Here is a 25,554-nt window from a genome sequence, read left to right as displayed (position 1 = left end):
AAAGGATCTTACTCTCAGGAAACCATGCATAGGATTGCAAACTAAATAATTGTTAACTGAGATGGGTGGTCTGCAGAAGCCTGTCTTTACAGCGAGAGAGAGAGGGGCTATATTTGTTTTAACTTGTTTACAAACGTGTCATGCTGAATTATTTTTCCTTATTACATCTATTTATTTATTATGTAATTAAAATATTTTTGGATCACCCCTTCATTCTGTGAATGCTTGAGGTGATGTCCAGTAAAAATCCAAAGATTAAAATACATTTTTAACAACACCTAAAACATATTTTAAAACCGGGAATTAATGATAAAAATAGAGAGTAGCTTGAACAATTAAAAGCTCGGTGGGACAATATTGCCTTCACCAGCTGTCCAAAGACATTAAGGGGAGGGCATTCCATGGCTGGGGTACTGCTACACTACTTGTGAAATATACTGGAATTAAGACTGAACATCAAGCATACACGACTTCCACCAACCAAGCCACACAGCCACAAACTAGGTGTTGCAGTCTGACAACAAGGCAAGACCCTGTTTTTGCAGTCCTAGAAAAAGAAGCAAAAATGGGATTTTGTCAAGCCCACTGTAGGCTACCATGGTGGTGGGCTGTTTTTAGTCTGGTGGCTCACAAGTTGTGTGGGCCCTTGAGCAAGACACCCTCAGCACCCCCCTCAGTGCATCTGTCTTCTCACCGCCATCGTCACCAGCTGCTCTTGCTCCTCATCCTCTTTCTCATCATTGCTACCACTTGCTGGCTTGACAGGCAAAGAGCCAGTGAGCAAGTAGGATGTGGCATCTACTGCTTCTCCTTCTCACCACCACCGTCATCTTGGCCAAAGTGAAAGGCAGGTAAACAGGCAGGTTGCAATGGTGAGGAGAAGGAGCAATTCCAGGGGACTCTTTGTCAGTGGGCCCCCGCTGGGGTGTGGACCCTCCTCAGGTGCCCAACCAAGCCTACCCTTGATGTCAGCCCTGATGAACAATAGTGGTGGCCTGGGTTTAAATGGAAGGACACTGGTCCCCTTCAGGCATTTCCCCTCACATGATAAACAATCACATGAGGGGAAGAATGGGGCCACACCTGCTAGCCCTGTCATCCATGCGTTGGGGGCATGTCTGCAGAGAGGAAGCCTCCTGAATGTGTATAGACTCTTCTTCCCATGATGTGGAACTCTGCACAATTAGGATTTCAGATCACTAGGAGAGCCTATGTGCAGTTAGTAAATACCCCTTCTGCAGACATGCTCCCAACATCTGGACAGGTGAGCAGGGCTGCCAGGGACTCGGGCACAGGGCCAGTCATCGCATGAGGGGGAAATGACTGAATATGGCTTTTGACAGGTGGAACTCTGCTGTTTACACTGTTGATTGTCAAGTCTTAATCTGGAAAAGCTGGTTTTGTGGGTGAGTGGGATGAATAAGAACTGTGAACTGGTTTCCTGAGTCATTTCAAGAAGTAGAATTGATGCTATTCCTACTTCACTTTCCTCCAAACATGCCTGCCTCCCCAGGTGATCGATGTTTGTAGAACAGTAGACTTAATGTTTAACTGAATGATTTAAAAAAAAATGCTGCTGGATTGATAGAAAGTGTGTTTCAGGGGTACATTTCTCTTTTGTTTCTATTAAATAGCTATCTTGTACTTTGTGTTGTATCAAGGATGTATATGAAAATATCATATTGAAAGCTTAGGTATTTTCTAAAGCAGGACAGCAAGTTCTGGTCCTCCAGAATTTTGGCTTAAAACTCTGGTCATCCCTCAACATTGGCTATGCTGGCTAGGATGATGGGAGTTGTAGGGCAAAACATCTGAGGGGCCACAAGTTGCCCACCCCTGTTCTAAATAGTAGCAGAAGTTACAGACCCTTAAAGTTATAGAACCTTTCTTTCTAACTGTTTGTGAAACTTTGCCTGCAGATACCAAAAAGCCGAAGGCCTGAAAAATCTTCATGCTCAAGCCTCTGTCATTTTCTTTGTGCCCGCTTAGTGCAAGGGTGTAGTACCTGCATACCTCCAGATCTTGTTGGATTACCACCCCCATAATCTGTGATCATTGGCCATGCTGGCTGGGGCTGATGGAAGTTGGAGTCCAACATCTGGAGGTCCACAGGTTCTCCACCCCAGTGTGACACCAGCTGTTCCCATGGGTGCAATAATTGCTTATGGGTTACTTTAGTTTATTCTAAAGTATGAGAGAAGGGGGATTTTGTTCAGAAAACAATAAGTTTCAGTAAGAATTCAACAGTTCTGTGCCTTTACTTTAGCATTCCAGCAGCTTATAATTTTCAGTATGTTTAATGCGTTAGCTGTTGGCCTGAGGCAAAAGGTGAGGCAAGGCAGGTAAGGTGATACCTCCTTATTGTCTTACTTCACTGAGTGAGCATGCCACTGTGGGTTACATAACACACACATGCACACACATTCTTTGTTTTGCAAGTTGCTATGTCTTATGCTAAAAGAGGCAGGAGCTGTTCCAAATTAAGAGATATTCACAGCAGCCTTTGTTTGCATTGAAATGGTACTGCTTTAAAAAAAAATCTAGCCTTTTTCATTATATGGAAACAGCTGATATTCTGTACTATAGCCATGGGTTTTACACTGTGTACATAGTTCACTGCTGCTAACTAATGGATCACTCCAGTATAGGCATGGCAATGGAGCTGTTCCGCAACTGTAACTGTAGCAGTTAATATTTCCAGTCCTGCGATGCAGTACAGTTTCCATTGTGCACTCTTCATTCATTATACAAAACTCAATTACACAGCCTGTGTTTGCTGTAGAGGGTGAAGAAGGGAAGGGCACTGGAGTCTGAAAACAAACCAATTTGTGGCTCTTGATACCATGGTGTATGGTATAACTCAATTTAAATTATAGCTTTTATTTAAACTTGGTTTTCAATCAGGGTGGTGTTTGAAACTTCGCATTTGTAACAAGTGCAGTTCTGTTGCTGTAGATATAGATGATGATAAGATCATCAGCAATTTTTTCAGTTCCACCTGGTGGAAAGAATTAATTGTAATTGGAAAGTTTCCTTAATCCTTTGAAAGTGTTTACTTAATTACCTTAGTAGTTCTTAACCTTTTATTTTCTTGGATGGACACAAATTGTCCCAAGGCAATATTCAAGTCCAAGACCTTACCTAGAGCTTTCAGTTCAGCTATGAAGTGCTGCCAGCAGCATATATGTTGATAATAGTGTTCCCTGCTTAAACCTCTTTGGCTCCAAAATAGAAACCATCTTGCAGGGCTTTGTTATTTAGTTGGATTCTGGCTTTGTAACTGCACTTTAAAGCTGGAGACAGGCAGTGTTTTTAAAGAGAACTGAAAATAGTTTAAGGGTGACATTGCTTCCCATAGTAAGTGTGTGTTGTCTACATACACACATGTGTGCACATTCCATTTGTCCCACCTTTGACTCTGGGGGAAAAGGTTATGCAGGTTTTATGAAACAATATAAAGACCTAGAAAACTATGGTCTATGAGCATAGCTGTGAGATCTCTTCAAGGAGAGAAAAGACCCTGACCCAAAACAAATGTATAATGAGCCTTGACCTGGTGGATGTGCTTGTTGTCAGACAGATGGACAATATGCTTGACTTGAAACTTCCTGTGCAAATAGTTCTTTATTATTCTAGTGATGACCTGTTGTGCAACTCAAACAGTACAAAGTACTTCAGCAGAACCTTTTGACCCATCCATTAGTTTTTATGCTGCATCAATGTGTGTTCATTTATTAACTTCTCTTCCAGATCGCTGACCTTCAGCTTCATAAGCTAGATGAGTTGGACTGCTTGATCCAGGGTTTGCTGTATGTGGATTCTATTGGTTTCAACGGCCAGCCGGAGTGCTATTATTTTGAAAACCCTGCAGATCCTGAGCGGTGTCAGAAAAAGCCTTACTGCCTTGATAATCCTTTCCCTATGCTGCTAGTTAACATAGGCTCTGGGGTCAGCATCTTAGCAGTATATTCCAAGGACAACTATAAGAGAGTTACAGGGACCAGGTGAATATACTGTCTGTCAGAAACAACTTTCTTTGCTGAAATAGAATGTCAGCCTGTCTAGATTGAAGATTCTGAATCTTTATTACAGTAGGCCTTTTAAAGTCAGATAGAGCTTCAGTCAGAGCCTAACTTCCTTGAGCATATGTTAGGTTAAAAAAAGGCCCCTGAGTTGGAGAATTGGGGCCAAGAGACACCATGGCTAAGCCTGGATTTTGAACCCAGGTTCATGCTCAGCAGTATCCACTGGAGCACACTGTCTATTGTGCATGGATCATGGAGAAGAGAAAAGCTTTTGGGCAGAGATAAAATAGTGAACTGCCTCACTTAATCCCCCAGGACTTTCAGTCAACACAGTTGAGTAGAACATTCTTAGAGATCTGAGACTAAGAAATCCAAAGTGTAGTGAAATCAACAACTCATTGTCTTGCCTTATTTTCAAAGTCAGTATGGTACTTTTAAGATACACAAATCCTTCAGGCTTTGACAATAATCTTCCACTGTCTGTATAAGCCAAGTAGGAATCTTCTTAAGTGAAAAATGTAACCTTTCACTACGTTTTTTTTTTTTTACTATGCTAGAAGAAAAGGAATCCAATGCTTAGGGAGTATCTGATCAATTTGATTTTAAGTAGCCTGTCTTATGGACTTGTTAAAAGGTTTAAAATGTATGAGTAGCTATCAATTTTCAAGAAGAAGAAATTCCTGCAGGCACTGTAGTCCCACCTCACTTTCTTAAACCGTTCCATTTGGCACTTCTTTGCCATGACCTTTCTGCAGAGAAACAGATACAAAGTAATAAGGAAAAATGCATCTGAGCATGCCCATATCGGTTTCCCATCAGACTCTAAACCATGATTTAGTGCTATAGGGAATGAGCAGGAGTGAGACTTTGGCTCCCTCCCCCCCCCAATCTCCTCCAAACTTGGGGGCAGCTGGGAGGACTCTGGTTAGTTTAAACTAGACAGGATCAAATTGTCACGTATGGTCTTGGTTTGTTAACCATACTTTAAATTAAACTGTGGCCAAAACAACAGACTTCAGTTAACTTAAAACAAGAATGGATGCTTCCAATCTCCTCTTTGTGGTTTCCCTGGAGGACGAGAGAAGAGAACGTATAAGCCCAGGCTCGCTGCTACTTGTTTACGTAACATTAACCTATCTTTTAATATTATGTCTGAAACAGGCCTGAATGGTTTTTCCTTTCCACTAAGTAACTGCAGCCTGACCCCAACAGGGCTTCCTTCCAGAAAATAAAACAGGATGTCCACACAGGCTTGAGCTTCCTCTTTTTAGAAATTATGCACATCATTCTGATGCTGCAATCCAAATTTAGGTGGGGGAAATATTTAAAAGCTTAAATCTAATAGCATTTGTGCAGCACTGCCGAATTCTGTTACTGGTACTCTCGTGGCGGCTCCATAGAGACTCGCCAGCCACTGTCTTGCTGTGGTAAATGACCACAGCAGGAGAGCGGCTGGTGGGGCTCTCCAGAACACCTGCTGGAAGTCGTGAGGCAGCAGCGGTGGGCCCTCTTGGTGGGGCAGGCAGGGAGTGGTGCTATTTACTGCTCCTCCCGTTCCCACCACCTGATGTCGGCACCATATCCTGCTTCATTGGATGGCACAGAGCACTTTTTATCAGCTTAGGCTGGTATACCAACTACGCCCTTATCTGGACAGAGGTAGCCTAGCTACAGTTATCCACGCACTGATAACTTCTCGTCTGGATTACTGCAATACGTTATATGTGGGGTTGCCTTTGAAAACGGTCCGGAAACTTCAGCTGGTCCAAAACAGGGCAGCAAGATTGGTAACAGGGACTGTTGTTACACCAGTACTTTTCCAGCTACACTGGCTGCCAGTCCATTCCTTAGCCTAATTCAAAGTGCTGGTATTAACATTCATAGCCCTTAACGGCTTGGGGCCAGGTTATCTGAAGGATCGCCTCCTCCCATATGTGCCTGCCCGGACCGTAAGATCATCCTCAGCGGCCCTTCTCCGTGAGCCCCTGCCAAAGGAAGTGAGGCGGGTGGCTACTAGGAGGAGGGCTTTCTCTGCTGTGTCACCCCGGCCGTGGAATGAGCTCCCTAGTGAGGTTCGCCTGGCACCTACATTGTATTCCTTTCAGCTCCAGGTGAAGACCTTTTTATTTTCCCAGGCATTTTAGCATTTTAGCTTTCTAGACTTTTAGCTTTGCTGTTTTAAATCTGTATTTTAAATTCCTGCATTGCTGCTAGGTTTTATTCTGGCTGTATTGTTATACTGTGGTTTTAATGTTTTATATATTTTATATTGTTTTATTGTGTGCTCTTTGGTTTTAATTTTTGTGAACCACCCAGAGAGCTTCGGCTATTGGGCGGTATAGAAATTAAATAAATAAATAAATTCATGGGAGGGCTGGCCCTGCTGTTTGAAGCCATCACTGCTGATGAAGTGTTCAAGTTATGTGCAAAAATGTGGGAGAAATTTCCTCTTTGGATCAGAATTCTTATAACCAAGAACAATTCTGCATTATTCCATTGTGAGAGAAAAAGACTGGGCAACTTATGCAGAAAAACATCTGGTTTATAAAGGTTCTGTAAATGCCTTGACTAAAAGAGTAATGCCTGCAGTTGGTGCCTTCAAACAGGTCCATTAGCTGATTGACAATTCATGGTCCTGCTCGGAGCCATTCAGACAAGACCTTGCAGAGATGGAAGCTTAAGGCAGAAGCTAGTCCATGTCTTTAAAACAAGAAGTAGCACTGAGAACCACTTCCTGCCATACGTTTTAACAGATCTTTGTTAATAGTCTTGCAGCGTATACTCATTAAGATTTTGTTTATTTGTTTATTACATTTCTATACCGCCCAATAGTCGAAGCTCTCTGCGTGGTTAACAACAATGAAAAACATAAAATATAACATGATAAAGCATAATATAAAAGTTTATAACTACAGTATAAAACCAAAATAAAGCCTAGCAGCAGTACAAAGATTTAAAGTACAGTGACAGATTTAAAACAACAGAAATTGCAAGACTAAAATGCTTGGTAAAGTAAGGTCTTTACCTGGTGCCGAAAAGACCACAACATAGGTGCCAGCCTAGCCTCTCTGGAGGGCTGATTCCACAACTGGGGTGCCACAACAGAAAAGGGCCTCTTCTTAGTAGCCACCTGCCTCATTTCATTTGGTAGGGGCTCCTGGAGAAGGGCTTCTGAAGATGATCTTACAGTCCAGGCAGGTATATATGGGAGAAGACGATCCTTCAGGTAATCTTAACTGCATATCTTTTCCTCCCCTAAGACCATATCTATACTACAGGTATGTCTGCTTACAGATGTGTAACTACTTCAGAAGTTACCGTTTTAGCAGGTACATACTGAGGGCCTACTATATAACGTGAACCCAGTAAAATGTAGCAGGTGAAGAGGGTTTGAATATGCCTAACTGAGTCAGTTCCTTTGGCTGTCAGTCCTGCTCATGTGGTGGATGAGGATATGCATGTCCCTGCATACACACATAACATTCATGTTGGCTTGATTAACGTTGTCTGTCTTCTTCATTGAGCGGAAAGAATTGCACAAATTAGGGCTACGTACATGTACAGCCTGCCTGTCCCTTCAGCACACAAACAGACTCAGTGCTTGAATGAATGTATGAACCAGCCCATAGTGATGCTTTGTAACATAACTAACCACAACCACCAAAATGTAGCCAGATGCATCTCACTTCACTTATCAAAACTGAAGGATTCAGCATGCACTCAGCATCTCCCCACCCCCTTATCACTGTGCAGAGAAGTTGCAGTTTGAGGGGTTCTTTTGAAGGACAGAATTCAAGGCTTGTACAGAGGACGGGCCTTTAGGAACCCAAGCAATGGTAAAGTGGCTGAAATGATTCCTTTCCTCTTTCTAGTCTTGGTGGTGGTACATTCCTGGGCCTGTGTTGTTTGCTGACTGGCTGTGAGACTTTTGAAGAAGCTCTAGAAATGGCAGCTAAAGGAGACAGCACTAATGTTGATAAACTGGTGAAGGATATTTATGGAGGAGACTACGAACGGTTTGGTCTTCAAGGATCTGCTGTAGCGTCAAGGTATGTATCAACAAGTTATGTGAAAAGGAGTTCAGTGTAGATCATGATTTGCCTGCTAGCCCAATGTTTGGCTAGACTATGTGCTGTGGACCCAATCTAACCACCATTACCCTTTCATGTTAGTCTCTTGCAGGAAAAACAAGAGTGTCCTGTGGTGCCTTCAAAGCTGTCAAATACATTGTGTCATCAGCTATCATAGATAAGAGCTTATTTCATCAAATATGTGAAGTGAACAGTGAAAATGGCACATGCATAAAGAAATTAGGCTGGGGTGCAAGATGAGATGAGAAGATGGACAGACATCCTGAAAGCAGTGATAGCATACCACACATAATTCAATTGACCTGTGGTGTGATGCAAATTGCAAGGGGTAGATGTGTATGCTAGAGCCTATCTTGAGCTATGAGCTTGTCAGCCTCTAGGCATAACACTCTTGCTTGGCACTAACCGTGATTTGTTGCCTTAACCCTGGGTAAGATCCCAAATGAACAGTAAGGCCATAATTTAGCTTGCCAAACTAAGCCATGTCCTAAAGGGAATGTATAAGAAGATATGTTCTCCACCTTACAACCAGAGATGCAGGGGAACTGCCTTAATGTAAGCCATGGTTAACGTAAACCATGGTTTTGTAAACTCAGATCAAACCATTATTTCAAATCCTGTGTGCTGCCAATTTTTACCATGCCAAATACATGGTTTTAGGTATTCAGGGCCTAACACATTTTATGGAGATGTGTGCAAGCTAACCCCAACAGCTTTCCCCTACCTTTTCTTCAGGAAAAGTGGCTTCAAGAAGGGACAGTTTAGAGCAGAGAAGCACTGAAACGGGATGAGGATGATGGCTGCTAAATTATTTCCTTACTTGCTGCTTCTCCATTCCAAACTGTCCATGCCAAGCTGTTTTTCCCCCTACAGAAACATATATTCATAATACCTACAAGGAAAAACAGCTTAGTGGGGGTGATATGGACTGGAGAAGCAATGTGTGGGGAGAAAGCTAAGCACTCTATGCTTTTCTGTTTCAAATTGTTTCCTGAAAATAAAGAGCCGTAGGGAGTTCGGTTAACCTATTTTGGTGTTTAATGGTCAGAAATACTGGGAGTTGTGGTAAAACATCTGGAAGGCAGCAGGTTAGGAAAGGCTGACTTACATGGTTAAGGTAAACAAACCTTAGTTATGTATTTTGGGTGTGTAGGACCGTAGTGATTGAGGCAGGTTAATTGAAGTTAATTGATTTGGCTCATATATGGTATCTCTTTGCTTTTAGGTTGTGTTGCTTTTACTTGAATCTCACCTTGAAAAACAGATTCCCCTCCCCACCACTGTGTATATAATATCCAACATCTTCACTGTCCGCTTCATACCCAAATAAATTCGTTTGCCGTTAAAGCATCTCAGGTCTCAGTTTATGATTCTTGCTCACTGGTAAATATCTAGTGTAACAAAATGCTTTCAATTTAAACACAATACTTTTGTAAGAAGGTATTGCTAGCTTACTACAGATAGTAGTTCTGACTGGTAACATTCCCATGTGTCTATGTGTGTATCTTGCATCCTCCATTGATGCCTTAAACATGTATCCCAGACAAACTATTTAAAAACCTATTTTTAGAAACCTTGGCTTTTCTGAAAAATATAAGAAAGATCATATCCTCTAGTATTATCACACAGCTTTGGCAACATGATGAGCAAAGAAAAGAGAGATTCCATCAGTAAAGAGGACCTAGCAAGAGCGACTTTAGTCACCATCACCAATAACATCGGCTCCATTGCTCGGATGTGTGCTTTGAACGAGGTAAGAGGATGTTTATTGGGAAACTTCGAAAGTTTCTGTTGTGCTACTGAAAGTACTTGGATCTCTGTCTAGTTTATATAACTTATCCAACAGATGTCAATGCCAAAGAACCTTTTACAGCATGGGTGGGCAACTTGTGGTTGTCCCATCAGCCCTAGTCAGCATAGCCAGTGGTGAGGGATGATGGGAGCTGTAGGCCAAAACATCTGGAGAGCCACAAGTTGCCTGCCCCATTCTACAGTATTTACTGTACTGTCACATGAAACTTTGACCTATGGATCCACAGGTTTGTCTTTTAAATGATTAAACTGTTCAACAGTGTTACAGTTAATGTTTCTTCATTAATGTGTGAGGGACATCATCCATGTACAGTACCAGTGGCTCCCAGACTTCTTATACTTCAGCACCACCAATGGAATTCTGTGTTTGCTCAAGGTCTTGCCATCAGATTTGTACTCTTAGGCCACTAATATTTACAATGTAAGCCTGTAGACCATGTTCATTTGATGGAGAGGCCATTGCTAGTAAGGCTATATGGTAAATATAACTTTGTAAGTTGTTTGGTCCTTTGGGTTGAATTCTTCCCCACCACTTGGAGCTAAATTGCTTGTCATCCAGCCCAGTATTTAGTAATGTTTGTTTTAGTAGGGCTATCGCTGCAAGAAAAAGAGCTACATGCCTCCTAATATCTGTACTTGATTCATAGCACAGGGAAATCTCTACAGCCTTTTCAAAGTCAAGCCAAACCAGTTGGATCCTGGTTTGACCATAAGTCTGTTAATGCATCTTGAAGGTGTGCATTGTTAGTTCTACACCTACAAATTGGTGCCAGTGTGATGCCATGGCTAGAGTGTTGGACTTGGCTATGGAAGACTAAGGTTCAAATTCATGGTCAACCATGAAGCTCAGTAGTGCTTTAGATAAGTCACCATTAGCATAAACTGCTCCACACGATGGTTGTGAGACTATTACCCCTTGAGGCCAGAACTAAATGTTATAGTACATGCGTAGATGCTGTCTAAAGCAGCAGTCCACATCCTACTCTCCACTGGTAACATCTAGTAGTACAGAAGCGCAGTCTCTGTCTCATCTCCACTTTCATTAGCTGTGCCACTTGGGGGGGGGGGGGCAGAGAAACTCAGAGCAAGGAAATATCCTGTTGTACATTTTACATGATTAGACATTACCAGGAGAGAGAGAAAGCACAGGGATGCTGCTTTTGACAGCCGCCATGTGCCTGCCATAACATCAAGGAATTTGGAGGGGCAGGATGCTAACATAATAGATCAAGTGGAGGGGCAGGATACTAATGTAACAAATCAAATTACATATGCATCTCTTTTATTGCTTCCATGTGTTAGTGACTGAGAACTTTTAATATTCCTGTATGATACAAACTACAATTTTGCATGCTGGAAGTATCATTGGAAGCCTCTTCGGTAACAAGTAATCCTGGTCCTCCTTCTCTTTGCTTTCAGCTTCTTTACAGTGTTGCCTTGTGGCATGGAGTTCAAGCAGCATTGTACAGGGCTATCAAAGCGTAGAGAGTTAACTGCAGTGAGCCACTCAGGTTGCTTTTAATATGAAGAGACTGGCCACTACACAGTAGTATGATGTAATTTGTTTTGAAAGAGGATTAAATCTTGGGGGGCAGGGTGTGTGTGTTGTGAACACATGATGTGCATATAAATAAGTGGGATACCTTAGACTATTATGTATTCCCATTATTGTTTTTGACAGTGGAAATTGATTGTAGCGTTGTGTACTTGGATATGTATCCTTGTGGTCTTTCAGTCATCCAGCCATATTTAGCAGAGTCCTGTAGTTCATGAAATCATGATCTGGTTCGCACATAACAAACCACGGTTTGTTGGATTGTGGCTTATCGTTAAGTGCGAATTGGGAACTATGGGTTAACTATGGGTTATTAACCACAAACAACCCACGAAGAGAACCCATGGTTTGTTGTTGGGTTGTGAATCATAGAATAGTAGGGTTGGAAGGGGCCTATAAGACCATCAAGTCCAAGCCCCTGCTCAATGCAGGAATCTAAGTTAAAGCATCCCTGACAGATGGCTGTCCAGCTTCATCTTGAATGCCTCCAGTGTGGGAGAGCCCACCACCTCCCTAGGTAATTGGTTCCATTGTCGTATTGCTCTAACAGTCAGGACATTTTTCCTGATGTTCAGCTGGTATCTGGCTTCCTGTAACTTGAGCCCATTATTCCTTGTCCTGCATTCTGGGATGATCGAGAAGAGATCCTGGCCTTCCTCTCTGTGACAACCTTTCAAGTACTTGAAGAGCGCTATCATATCTCCCCTCAGTCTTCTCTTCTCAAGGCTAAACATGCCCAGTTCTTTCAGTCTCTGTTCATAGGGCTTTGTTTCCAGTCCCCTGATCATCTATGTTGCTCTCCTCTGAACCTTCTCCAGTTTGTCTGCATCCTTCTTAAAGTGCGGTGCCCAGAACTGGACACAGTACTCCAAATGAGGCCTAACCAGTGCTGAGTAGAGGGGAACTAGTACTTCCTGGGAGTTGAAAGCTATGCTTCTATTAATGCAGCCCCAAATAGCATTTGCCTTTTTGCAGCCACATCACATTGTTTGTTCATATTCAGCTTGTGATCATCAACAATTCCAAGATCCTTCTCGCTTGTAGTGTTGTTGAGCTACGTATCCCCCATCTTGTAACTGCGCATCTGGTTTCTTTTTCTTAGGTTTAGAACTTGGCATTTATCCCTATTAAATGTCATTCTGTTGTTTTCTGCCCAGCACTCCAGCCTACCAAGATCCCGTTGAATTCTCTTTCTATCTTCCAGGGTATTAGCTATCCCACCCAATTTTGTGTCATCTGCAAATTTGATCAGCATTCCCTGCACCTCCTCCTCCAAGTCATTAATTAAAACGTTGAAGAGCACTGGGCCCAGGACTGAGCCTTGTGGTACCCCGCTCGTTACCTCTCCCCAGTTTGAGAAGATCCCATTGATAAGCACTCTTTGAGTCCGATTCTGTAGCCCACCTTTAGCTAGTTTGCTCATCAGGATATCATGGGGCACTTTGTCGAAAGCTTTGCTGAAGTAGAGGTATATGATGTCCACAGCATTCCCACAGTCCACAAGGGAGGTTACCTGATCAAAAAATGAGATCAGATTCATCTGGCAGGATTTGTTCTTGACAAATCCATGTTGGTGTCGAGTAATCACTGCATTGTTTTCAAGGTGCTTCCAGATGGATTGCTTTATGATCTGCTCCAGAATTTTCCCAGAGATTGATGTCAGACTGACTGGTCTGTAGTTCCCAGGTTCCTCCTTTTTGCCCTTTTTGAAGATAGGGACAACATTAGCCCTCCTCCAGTCATCTGGCACTTCACCTATCCTCCATGATTTCTCAAAGATAACAGACAGTGGTTCTGAGAGCTCTTCTGCCAGTTCCTTTATTACTCTAGGATGCAGTTCATCTGGCCCTGGAGATTTGAACTCATTCAAAGTAATTAAGTGTTCCTTGACCATATGCCTATCGATTTCAAGCTGCAATCCTGCCCCTTCAGCCTATACTTCGCCTTTGCCAGGGGTCTCATTAGACCCTCTTTTGGGAGGAGACTGAGCCAAAGTAGGAATTGAGCACTTCTGCCTTTTCCTTGTCTTCTGTTATCATTTTGCCATCCTTATTTAATAGCTGAACCACCATTTCTTTCCTCTGTCTTTTACTATGCACATATCTGAAGAAAGCCTTTTTGTTGCTTTTAGCATCCCTTGCTAACCTCAGCTCATTCTCAGCTTTAGTCTACCTGACGCCACCCCTGCAATTCTGTGCTACCTGCCTGTACTCTTCCTTTGTAGCTTGTCCTTCCTTCCACTTCCTGTATGTGTCGTTTTTTGTTTTCAGGTCATCTCTAACCTTTTGGTGAAGCCACATTGGCTTCTTCTATTGTCTTACAACTTTTTTTCTTGTTGGAATTGTTTGTAATTGTGCCTTTAGAATCTCCTTTAAAAAAAACTCCCATCCATCTTGGACTCCTTTTCTCATTAGAGTCGCTTGCCATGGGACTTTACTGATCATTGTTCTGAGTTTATTAAAATTGGCTTTCCTAAAATCTAGGGTATGCATTTGGCTACACTTGGTTTTTGCTTCCTTTAGAACCAAGAACTCAAGTATAACATGGTCGCTTTCCCCCAGAGTTCCCGTAACTGCTACTTGATCCACTCAGTCATTTCTGTTGCTTAGGATCAAGTCAAGGATAGCTGATCCTCTAGTTCCTTTCTCTACTTTCTGTAGGAGGAAATTATCAGCAACACAAGTCAGGAATCTCTTGGAGAGGCCATGTTTTGCAGAATTTGTCTCCCAACCAATATCGGGGAAATTGAAGTCCCCCATTACTACTACATCATGCTTCCTTGAAACCTTGGCAACTTGCTTTTCAAAAGTTTCGTCTTCATCTTCTCCTTGACTGGCTGGCCAGTAGTAGACTCCGACCACCAGGTTCCTTTTAGCTCCATTTATTTTAACCTGATGCTCTCAATGGGGCTACCAAGTTCATCCTCCTGTATTTCTGTGCAGAGATACATATTTTTAACATATAGTGCAACTCCCTTTCTGTTCCTCTTGCTCTTTTTGAACAAGTTATATCCTTCAATTGTGGTATTCCAGTCATGGGAGTCATCCCACCAAGTTTCAGTTACACCTATCAAGTCATCATTTCCCTCCTGTATAAAGAGTTCAAGTTCGTTCTGTTTGTTTCCCATACTCTGGGCATTAGTGTATAGACATCGAAGACCATGTGCTTTATAGTCTGGCTTTCTTCCTACATGTTTCCAAAGACTATTATTGGGTGCTATTAGAGCTGTTCTCTGTGTTGTGGTGCACTAGCCTTTATCCATCGTTACCCCCCAACTTTACGTCTCCCTCCCCTGTAGGATTCAGTTTAAAGCCCTCCTGATGAAGTTCTTCATGCTGTGGCCAAACACATTCTTCCTAGCCTTTGTGAGGTGCAACCCATCCCTTGCCAACAGTCCATCTTCTAGGAAGTATAGAATCCAAATCTCTCTCGTCGGCACCACCTTCGTAGCCAGTCATTCACCCAGAGTATTTTTCTTTCCCTTTCTATTCCTCTTCTAACTACTGGAAGGATGGATGAGAAAACTATCTGGGCCCCAAAGTTCTTGAATTTCCTTCCCAAAGCTTCAAAGTCTGACGTGATTTCTTCGTAGCTCAGCTTGGCGTTATCATTTGTTCCCACGTGGATGAGAAGAAAGGGATACCTGTCAGTGGGCTCTGTGAGTACAGGCAACCCTTCAGTCATGTCTCTAATCTGTCCTCCTGGGAGACAGCATACCTGGCGAGTCCACAGGTCTTCACGACATACTTGGGTTTCGATCCCACGCAGCAAGGAGTCTCCCACTAGTACTCCTTTCTTGTTGTTGTAGGTTTCATCACCTCTGGTTTCATCGCCTCTGCTTGACTGACCTACATCCTCTTGCTCGCTGTCATGTAGGTTCCCCTGTAATTCTTCCTCTGCAGGCTGTCCTCCAGTCTCATCCTCAAGTACCTGGAAACAGTTCCCTAGTTCCACTGCTTCCACTGGTGTAGAGTGGCTTCTAGTTCTTCTGCTCCTAACTGTCACCCTTTTCCAAGGAGTATCCTCTACTTCATTTTTCCTCACCTCAGCAGTTTCCTCTTCTGCCTCAGCTTGCTGTTGCTCTTTTAGCTTCTGTTCTTTACTTTGCTGCTGTAATTCCACCATTCTGTCCAAGAACTCTTCGTGTTCTCTTATTCCCTGGAGGGTCGACACTCACCGCTCCAGTGCTCTTACTTTTTCTTCCAACAGTGTGATCAACTTGCACCTGTTGTACATGTAGGCCATGTTGATCTCAGGCAAGAAAAGAAACATAGCACAGACACTGCAGGTCACCATCACTGGAGAATCTTTTCCTTCCATAGTCTCTATTCCTTTTATGTTTCTAGCTTTCTGATTGTACTGGAATAGCCTGTGTTTTGTCCTCTATTCACTGGAGGTTAAAAACACTGGCCCACTAGTATGGAAGTATGTGCTACAAGAAAAAGAAATTTGAAAAAATGAAAAAAAAAAACCCAAAAAAAGTTAGGGGCCTCTCCCTTGACCTCCCCTGCTGACTTCCCCTGGCCAACTCCTGTTTGCTCTCCCTGTTCACGTGCTCTGATCGCTTGCTCTCTGGGAGCTTGCTTGCTTCTATAGGCCCTAGACCAGCTGGAGCAGCTTCCTCTGCTCTGCTCTGCTCTGCTCAGCTGGAAGGCGGGAAACAGACTGAAACTGAACTGTGGGTTGTTTAAACCATGGGTTGTTGTTGCATGTGAATCCAGAATCATAGGTTGTTCATGGGTTGCTTCACCAGGCTACAAAGGCAGCAGGCAAGAGCAGCCAAAACAACCAGCCCCTTTATATGCCAGCACTGGAGTGCCGCAAAGGCAGCTGGGATCCAGGGAAGGAGCATGTGAAGGAAGAAGGAAACAAATGATCCAGGGACTGAGAAAACAAATCATGGTTTCTTGGATCATCTGCCAGACAAACCCTGGGTAGGGCAACAAACCATGGGCTAGGGTTAGATGTGAACTAGGCCTATTTGTCCTTTCAGAAAGACCTTCAGACCATAGCTTGGAGCTTCTACATGGCTTTAATTTCAGCTTACAGCTTCCCTGGTGTGGTGCTCTCCAGATGTTTTGGACTGCAACTCTCAGGATTCCTAACCATTGACCATTATAGCTGGGACTGATGGGAGTTGAAATCCCAACAACTGGAGAGTGCTAGGTTGGGAAGGGTTGGCTTGCAGTGCTGTGTTAACCAGTTTATTATGCTATCCAAATTGGAAAAATTGTGGTTAATGCTTCCCTCCGGACCACAATTGGAAGCCCATTTCAAACTATGGTTTCCAATTGTGGTTTGAAGGGCAAATGCTAACCTTAGTTTGCTGACTTCGAGGTCATGGCAAACTATGGCATGTACTAAAGTGAAGAGCAGAGGAAGGAGCACACGAGCCTGTGGCTTGTTCTCTTATCTTCCTTGCCATAGTTTGGAGGAATCTGAATTGAGCCTACGATTCTCACACAAACCTATCGCTCATACCATGATGGATGTGAGGAGCATTCCTTGAACCAAGAGTAGTAGAGCCTTAATTCCATTACATTATTTGCCTTCAGAAGACTCTTCTTACCTGAACTTTGAAAAGAGGAAGCTACTTTATATTGAGTAAGACCATTGTGCCTCTGTTAGGCAGAAGACAAGTGGCAGAATGATCTTTCTTCCCCAAGCTCCTCTTTTCTCTTAAGAGCAGGTATGGCTCAGCCATCCCTTTGGTTAATAGGGAGGCAGTTAACTCCATGTATACTAGGGTAGAATTCTTAAGTCATCCTAAAAATGAAACCTTTATTTCAAGCAGCCTTCTAAAAACATTATTTTAAAATCATTTCAAGGGCTGGCACTTGAATTGTAGCACAAGAATTAAGGGCATGAATGATGACTCAGGAAGGTTCCAGCTCCAATTTCAGCTCTGTTTTGAATTGGCTGGGTAGTCTTAGACAATCATCTATCTCTTAACTTCAGATCTTCATCTATATTATGAGGATGACAATAATACTGGCTTACTTGAAGGGATTTTTGTAAAGATACAAATATTGTCAGGGAAATGCAAGGAGAACTTCAGAAAAATTATACATGATACATATTTCCTAATTTTACTAAGAGTATGTTTGGATTGCAGGGAGAGAACTGAGTTGTCAGAAGAGGTAAATGTGAATGATTAACACTAGTCTTCATCATGTTAGCACCTTGGAAGTTTTCCATGCAAAAATAACTTGCACTGATTAAAAAAAAAAGCTGATGCTTATTTAGTCACCAACCTTAAGGGTGTTAATTAGACTGTCAGCTCTGAGACAGAAACTGCACTGTTGGAATAAAGCTTTCACTGCCATAAATAGTGTGCTCCTGAACAGTTACTGATCATTTTCTTTCCAAAGTTGTTCCATCTTGCTAAATACTGATGGCTGTCATACAGTATTTCAGCATACGCCTGTCATACAGCCAGAACAGAACAAGGATGCCATCTTTCCGGTGTGTAAAATATACAAGATAGCTCAAAAAACAATTCTGAATTACTTTTATGGTACCTGTTTGTGTGGCGGAAGTACAGATAGTGACTATGAACCGGTAGCATAGATCTCTTGCATCTTCTAGACTGTTCTGCATGTGAGAACTCCAGCGCATACATGGAGATTCCTTGTGTCCAAGAGCATTTCCATTCACTTCAGTAACCAGTCCTCTAGTTCATTCCCATTGCCACCGAGAAAGCTAGCCTTGACATGTCATTGACCGCCTGTATCTGATGACTGGCATGTTGTGGCAACTTTCAGGTTTCTGATCAGGGTCTTTCTTCTTGGAGGGAATCTCCACCTCCTGTCTGTGAAATGTAGCATCTTTTGGCAAGGTGATGCCATCCATGGTTTATAGTAGAACTTGGGTCTTCATACGGTGTGTACTGTGCTGCCTCACATTTTAGATATCCCAGTGGCAGAATTGTGTTCATGCAGAGGAATATGAATTGTCCATAACATTTGATTCTTTGCCTTAGCACAGATAAAGCTGAAGAATAATGTTTTAAATGTTTTGATAAACGTTCCTCTGGAATGTCCTGAACTATTCAGGATCTTCCCTTAGATAACCCGTTATATTTAGCTGTGTAAATAATTACTCACCTGGTTGCCTGTGGTGACTTAGAATCTCTTCCAGGTGACCAGGCAATGAAACATTTTTAAATTAGAAGCTATGCAGCCTAATCCCATACATGTTCATTTAGAAGAAGGTTCCACTCACTTCCAAGTAAGTGTGTATAGGATTGCAGCCATGGGTGTCTCTCCTCTGCCCCTCTTCTCCACAGTTTATTAATGTGCCACAGATTACTATCATAATCTTAGGTGGGCTAGTTAAACATTTTTGGGAGTTAGCAGTTTTTCTGGACAACTACAAGGCTGTGTTATCACAGTACAAAAATGGCTGCTTTTGCTTTAAAAAATGCAGTATTCTCTAAGTGAAAAGAATATAAAACACTAACAGTAGTGGTACTATATGCAGTTCATCATAGTGCTGCCTTGAAAATGGCTCAGAAATATTACCTCAGGGTATTTTCCTATCTAAATAAAATAATCTATTTTAGGTTGTCCTTCTGATGCTCTGTTGTTAAAAGACATGGAATAAGTTTGTAGCTGTAAATGCTGCTGAAAAATCTCATATGTTTTAAGGTGAAAAAGGCACCCTATTAAATGTGTATATTTCATTTACATTTTACAGAACATTGAGAGGGTGGTGTTTGTTGGAAACTTTCTGAGAATAAACATGGTCGCCATGAAGGTGCTAGCCTATGCCATGGACTATTGGTCAAAGGGACAACTCAAAGCTCTCTTTTTGGAACATGAGGTAAGAGCTGTTCAAAAGAAAGCAAGATACTAATGTTGTTAATCTCTTAGTGCACTCTTGCAAGATCGAAGTTGTCACTAATCTTCTCCAGTCTTTAAACCATGAATGAGAAGAAAGATCAGTATCCATTTTTATTTTATTTTATTTTATTTTTTTTATTTATTTCATTTCATTTCTATACCGCCCAATAGCTGAAGCTCTCTGGGCGGTTCACAAAAATTAAAACCAAAGAGCACACAATAAAACAATATAAAATATATAAAACATTAAAACCACAGTATAACAATACAGCCAGAATAAAACCTAGCAGCAATGCAGGAATTTAAAATACAGATTTAAAACAGCAAAGCTAAAAGTCTAGAAAGCTAAAATGCTAAAATGCCTGGGAAAATAAAAAGGTCTTCACCTGGCGCCGAAAGGAATACAATGTAGGTGCCAGGCGAACCTCACTAGGGAGCTCATCCCACAGCCGGGGTGACACAGCAGAGAAAGCCCTCCTCCTAGTAGTCACCCACCTCACTTCCTTTGGCTAGGACTCATGGAGGAGGGCCACTGAGGATGATCTTAAGGTCCGGGCCGGCACATATGGGAGGAGGCGATCCTTCAGATAACCTGGCCCCAAGCCATTAAGGGCTATGAATGTTAATACCAGCACTTTGAATCGGGCCTGGAAATGGACTGGCAGCCAGTGCAGCTGGAAAAGTACTGGTGTAACAACAGTCCCTGTTACCAATCTTGCTGCCCTATTTTGGACCAGCTGAAGTTTCCGGACCGTTTCAAAGGCAGCCCCACGTATAACGCATTGCAGTAATCCAGACGAGAAGATATCGGAGCATGGATAACTGTAGCTAGACTATCTCTGTCCAGATTAGGGCATAGTTGATATACCAGCCTAAGCTGATAAAAAGTGCTCCGTGCCACTGAGTTCACCTGTGCCTCAAGTGACAGTTCTGGATCCAAGAGCACCCCCAAACTACGAACCTGATCCTTTAGGGGGAGTGCAACCCCCTCCAGACCAGGTTGAATATCACCTAGCCAGGCAGACGAAGCACCCACTAACAGTACCTCCGTCTTGTCTGGATTGAGTTTCAGTTTATTGGCCCTCATCCAGTCCATTACCGTGCCCAGGCACTGATTCAGAATAGCCACTGCCTCACCTGGCTTTGATGAGAAAGAGAGATAGAGCTGGGTGTCATCTGCATATTGAAGGCATCTCAGCCCACACCTCCGGATAACCTCCCCCAGAGGTTTCATGTAGATGTTAAACAGCATGGGGGATTAAATAGAGCCCTGTGGAACCGCATGGCACAATTGCCATGGCACAGAGCAATAATCCCCCAGCACCACCTTCTGGAATCGGACATCCAAGTAGGAGCGGAACCAGTGCAGTGCCTCCAACTCCCAACCCAGACAACCTATCCAGAAGGATACCATGGTCGATGGTATCGAAAGCCACTGAGAGGTCCAGGAGAATCAACAGGGTTGCACTCGCCCTGTCCCTGTCCTGGCAGAGGTCATCCCACAGGGTGACCAAGGTAGTTTCCATTCCAAAACCGGGCCTGAAACCCGATTGAAATGGATCTAGATAATCCGTTTCATTCAAGATAGCCTGGAGCTGTCTTGCAACCACCCGCTCAAGCACCTTGCCCAGGAAGGAGATGTTGGCCACTGGTCTATAATTGTTAACATCCTTGGGGTCCAGGTTAGGCTTTTTCAGGAGTGGTCTGATTATCGTCTCTTTTAAAGTGGCTGGCACCACTCCCTCTCTCAAGGAGGAATTTACAACCTCCTGGACCCAACCTGACATCCTGTTCTTGTTTGATTTAATAAGCCATGAAGAGCAAGGGTCAAGCACACAAGTGGTCGATCGGACTTGGCCAAGCACCTTGTCCGCATCCTCAGGCCTCAGTAACTGAAACTCATCCAATAAAACTGGTCGAGACGGTGCTCTGAATGCCTCTACCAATGGAACTGCATTAATCGTGGTGTCCAATTCAAGACGAATCTGAGCGACTTTATCTTCAAAATGCCATGCAAACTTGTCACAGCATGCAACTGAGGGTTCCACAGTCTCTCTTCCTGGCCCAGAATGTAACAGGCCGTGAATCACTCGGAAGAGCTCCGCTGGACGACACTGAGAAGATGCAATACCGGTGGAAAAGAACTGTCTCTTTGCCACCCTCACCGCCACAGAGTAGGCTCGATAGCGAGCTCTAACCTTTGTTTGGTCAGACTCAGCATGAGTTTTCCTCCACCTGCATTCTAGCCGTCTCCCCTCTTGCTTCATTGCCCTCAGGTCGGGTGTATACCAAGGTGCTGGCCAGGCTCTGCTCAGAGGGAGAGGGCGCTTGGGCGTGATTGTGTCAACCGCCCGAGTCATCTCTGCATTCCACAGAGTGACCTGGGCTTCAACAGGAGCACCAGCTATACCAGCAGGAAAATCCCCCAGAGCCCTCTGGAATCCATTGGAATCCATTAGCCTCCAGGGGCAGACCATTTTAATAGGTCCCCCACCCTTGCAGAGGGGGAAGCCTGCCAAGAGTCTAAACCTCAAGAGGAAGTGATCTGACCATGACAAAGGGACAGATGTTAATTCCTCCACTTTCAGATCACCATTCTCCTGCCCAGTCGAGAAAACCAGATCAAGCGTGTGTCCTTTTACATGTGTTGGGCCGATGACATGTTGGGGCAGCCCCAAGGTTGTCATGGCGGCCATGAAGTCCTGAACTGCCCCGTATACAGCCGCCTCAGCATTGAAGTTGAGATCCCCCAGGACCATCATCCTAGGAGTCCTCAACACCAAGTCTGAGACCACCTCTGTCAGCGCAGGCAGGGAGCCTGATGGGCAGCGGGGTGGGCAGTGCACCAACAGAATCCCTAATCTGTCCCGGGTACCGAACACAAGGTACAAGCACTCAAGATCTGCACTCGAATGAGCAGGAAGCCTAGAGAGGGGGATCGAATTCCTATAGACCACGGCAACCCCCCCATCCCCGACCCTCGAGTCGGTGTTGGTGCTGCACCAAGTACCCAGGATGGCACAGCTGGGAGAGAGTAACCCCTCCCAGTTCTCCCACCCAGGCCTCAGTAATACATACCAGGTCAGCCCCGTCATCCACAATCAAGTCATGGATGAGGGAGATTTGTATCCATTCAAATACAAATGTGACATCTTTAATAGTGGTAGTAGGTGTGCAGCCACGTGGTGAGGACAGACAGCAAAGAATGCTTGGTTGTATCCAATTGATGGCCTTTTGCTGACAGAAAGCTCTTTGATTCAGCAAATGCTTCTGCCAGTGGAATGGGAAAGGAGAAGATTTTCAATGATTTCTCCCTCCTACAGCCACCCACACCACCTCCCACCCTCTTCTGAAGGGTCTCCAGATGGTGGGGTGGGGTGGCTTCAGGGATAGGGGAAATTGCTGAAAATCTCTTTGTTTCCATTCCCATTAATGGAAGCCTCCGCTGGATCAAAGAGCATTCCATCAGTCGAGGGACACCAATTGGATACAACCCCCTGTGGATTAGGGATAATCAATGCAGATTAACAAAACTGTACAAAACAAGACAGATTATGCTTCAGGAAAATCCTATAGACTTTTCAATTGGTATTTAAGAAATAGATTACACACCTTTTGTGTTATGGAGTAGAATGGGGAATTTTATTTTTAGAGATGTAAATAGGACCTTTTAAGGAAGGCAAACATATAGTAGCAAAAGATAAGTGTGTGTGTGTGGGAGAGAGAGAGAGAGAGAGAGAGAGAGAGAAATGTACACACTCCAGGAAAGTAACTTTTCTCTGGTTTAGGATACAATCCTATACCCATTTACTTGGAAGCAAGCCCCATTGAACTCATAGGGGCTTACTTTGCAGGAGACTACAAAGATTACACAGTTGGTCTTTCTGCTTTCCACCTGCTACCTGGAGGCCATTCTGAGGTGGTAGGTGATTTGGATGCAGCAGCTTATTGTGTAGATAGGACACTTTCTTCACCACACACCCTTTGGGACTGTTTGCAGCACTGGAGAAAATAGCCTTACAACAATTCACTTGGTGAATGGTCCCCATGTGGTGTTATTTAAGGAAGTTTCTAGGTGGCATTTAATATATGTGCTGGCCCTGAAGCAGCTAAGACTTTTTTTTATTTAACCAGCTTAGAGCAGAATGTTGAATCTATGACTCCTGGTGAAAGCTCCTCTATGGCTTTATCACATTGGCCTGATAGATGTCTTTCTGGCTACTGTAGTGAATTTATGGACGTTTCTATCTACTTCCTCAGAAGTAAGTCTTGCAAGATGCACGGAGCCTCCTCTGTAATCTGGGGGCTGTTCCGTGCAAGCGAAGTACAGGCAAGCCATTACCTATTCATAGTATGATAATTTACTTTTTATGGGTTCAACCCTTTCCTCAATTCAAGTTCATTGGAAGAAGATCCATATGAAATTCAATCGTATGAATGTGAACAAAACATGTTCTGGTTTTTGTATCCAAGTCTCGTGTTCAGTGTATTTGTAAACTGTGTGAAGTGCTTAATCTTTTACTAGTCCAGCTAGTTTTCATTTAAAATGTCAAGTGTTGGGAACCTTTGAGAGTGACCATTGTATCCTCAGTATACTTGTTTGCTGGTCCTAGCATTCATTGACAGACTCTTTTCTTTGCCTTCTATACGTTTTGTATTTAATTTTACAGTATCTGTTATGATTTCTGATGTTTTTGGATGTTTACCTTTCAAAAAACTACTTTTTCTTTTGTTACATATTGAACACTGTGACAATTAATTTTACTAACTCTCCCCTCCTCTCCCTTTTTTCCAATCATTTTGAAGGGTTATTTTGGTGCTGTTGGGGCCCTTCTAGAATTGCTTAAAATGACAGATGATCAATGATGAAGCCCCCAGGATCTGAAAGAGTGCTGCAAGAGTGACAGCTGCTAGGAGAATGGGAAAGAAGCCATGATGGACATTCTACCTGCTGGATTTGTAAATAATAATTTAAACTTTTAGCTGATCTTTTAACTTTAGGGTTGGACGTTAACTTCAGAATTCATACCTGGAATCTAAAAAAGCATTTTTATTTGTATACTGCATTTTTTAAAAGACAAAATGTGCAATGTGGCCAAATGTGGCAGATTTTTATGGATTGTGTCTAAAAAAAAAAAAGTGGATACTGTACGGGAAATGGACGTAAGATATGAGACACTGGTTTTATTACTATTATTATTATTATTATTATTTTCTTCTTCTGGGGTTTACTGATCTAGTGTGATAATTATTCATTTAGTAATCGCTCTAGGAGATTTTAAAAAATCTTTCATGACGTTTCATGATTGCTGTTGGTTTCAAATGAAACTGAAAAACTGGCATTTAGTGTGAACACTAAAGTAATGAATCTTGTTGCCTTCATTTTTCATTAAACTATTTTCCCATCTTCCCCAAGCAGACTACTTTTGTTTGTAAGCTCGTGTTGGCAATAATGAGAAATGCTGTCAAATGTGCCATCAGATCTACTGAAAATAGGGAGAACAAATCAACCTATCCTGATACACCATGTACCTTTTGGAAATGTGCAGATTAAGCTAACTATTCACATCACCTGAAACCCTTATCTGTAATAATCTGAGCTGAACACATTTGATTATTGGACATTTAAAAAGACCTAGTTCCCACAAACAGCAGATAAGATGGTAAACCTGTTCTCACATAACTGAATGCTCCTCCATGCAGAGAAAAAAAATTTCTCTCACATCCCAGTTTTCTATTTGCAGGGATTTTTTTTCATATGGCATGAGCATTCAGTCATAGAATCATAGAATAGTAGGGTTGGGGGGCCTACAAGGCCTACAAGGCCATTTGACATGTGAGGCCCCACCAGCAGTCTGAAATGGTACAATCCAGAAATAGGTTTATCATTTGCTTTTGTGAGAACTAAGCTTTAAAGGGCATTTTTATTATAATACACATGCAAATAGAAGTCATACAAGACGAATGGAATATTATGCCATCTCGGTGTCATCTTTAAAAATGTCAAATATAGTCAATTTTTATGTTGAGAATTAATGTTTACTAATTCATAAAAACATTGTGCAGATATTAATCATAATGAATGATTATTGGTATTAAAAATTCAAAATTTAAAAGTAGAATACATAAATACATATTACAGTTGAGTGATCAACTAGAAACTTACAGATCTTGCAAAGAATGGCATTATATACTAAATTATTCTCTGCCTGATTGACTGGTGTTGG

At 42.7% G+C, this 25,554-nt stretch overlaps 1 protein-coding gene across 4 annotated transcripts in view; it reads left to right on the top strand.

Annotated features, from left to right (window-relative positions):
• The window catches only part of PANK1 (pantothenate kinase 1), a 41,174-nt gene extending 16,687 nt beyond the window's left edge, over positions 1-24,487 (top strand). For 3 of the 4 annotated variants that reach the window (XM_084845791.1, XM_084845793.1, XM_084845792.1), the window contains 5 exons: positions 3,751-4,004; positions 7,898-8,074; positions 9,746-9,869; positions 19,182-19,307; positions 24,134-24,487. In XM_084845791.1, coding sequence (XP_084701917.1) covers positions 3,751-4,004; positions 7,898-8,074; positions 9,746-9,869; positions 19,182-19,307; positions 24,134-24,193 — 741 coding nt within the window. In that variant the 3' untranslated portion in view covers positions 24,194-24,487. Of the gene's footprint in view, positions 1-3,750; positions 4,005-7,897; positions 8,075-8,197; positions 9,870-19,181; positions 19,308-24,133 lie in introns of all 4 variants that reach the window. The other variant, XR_014789411.1, reaches the window with a different exon arrangement.
• Positions 24,488-25,554: the final 1,067 nt, after the last annotated feature.

The sequence above is a fragment of the Heloderma suspectum genome, chromosome 3, assembly GCF_057233095.1.
Source record: "Heloderma suspectum isolate Gila_16-S chromosome 3, 16-S_ref, whole genome shotgun sequence".
Taxonomy (NCBI): domain Eukaryota; kingdom Metazoa; phylum Chordata; class Lepidosauria; order Squamata; family Helodermatidae; genus Heloderma; species Heloderma suspectum.
Note: the sequence above shows the minus strand (reverse complement) of the source record. Positions and strands in the feature narration are given on the sequence as shown.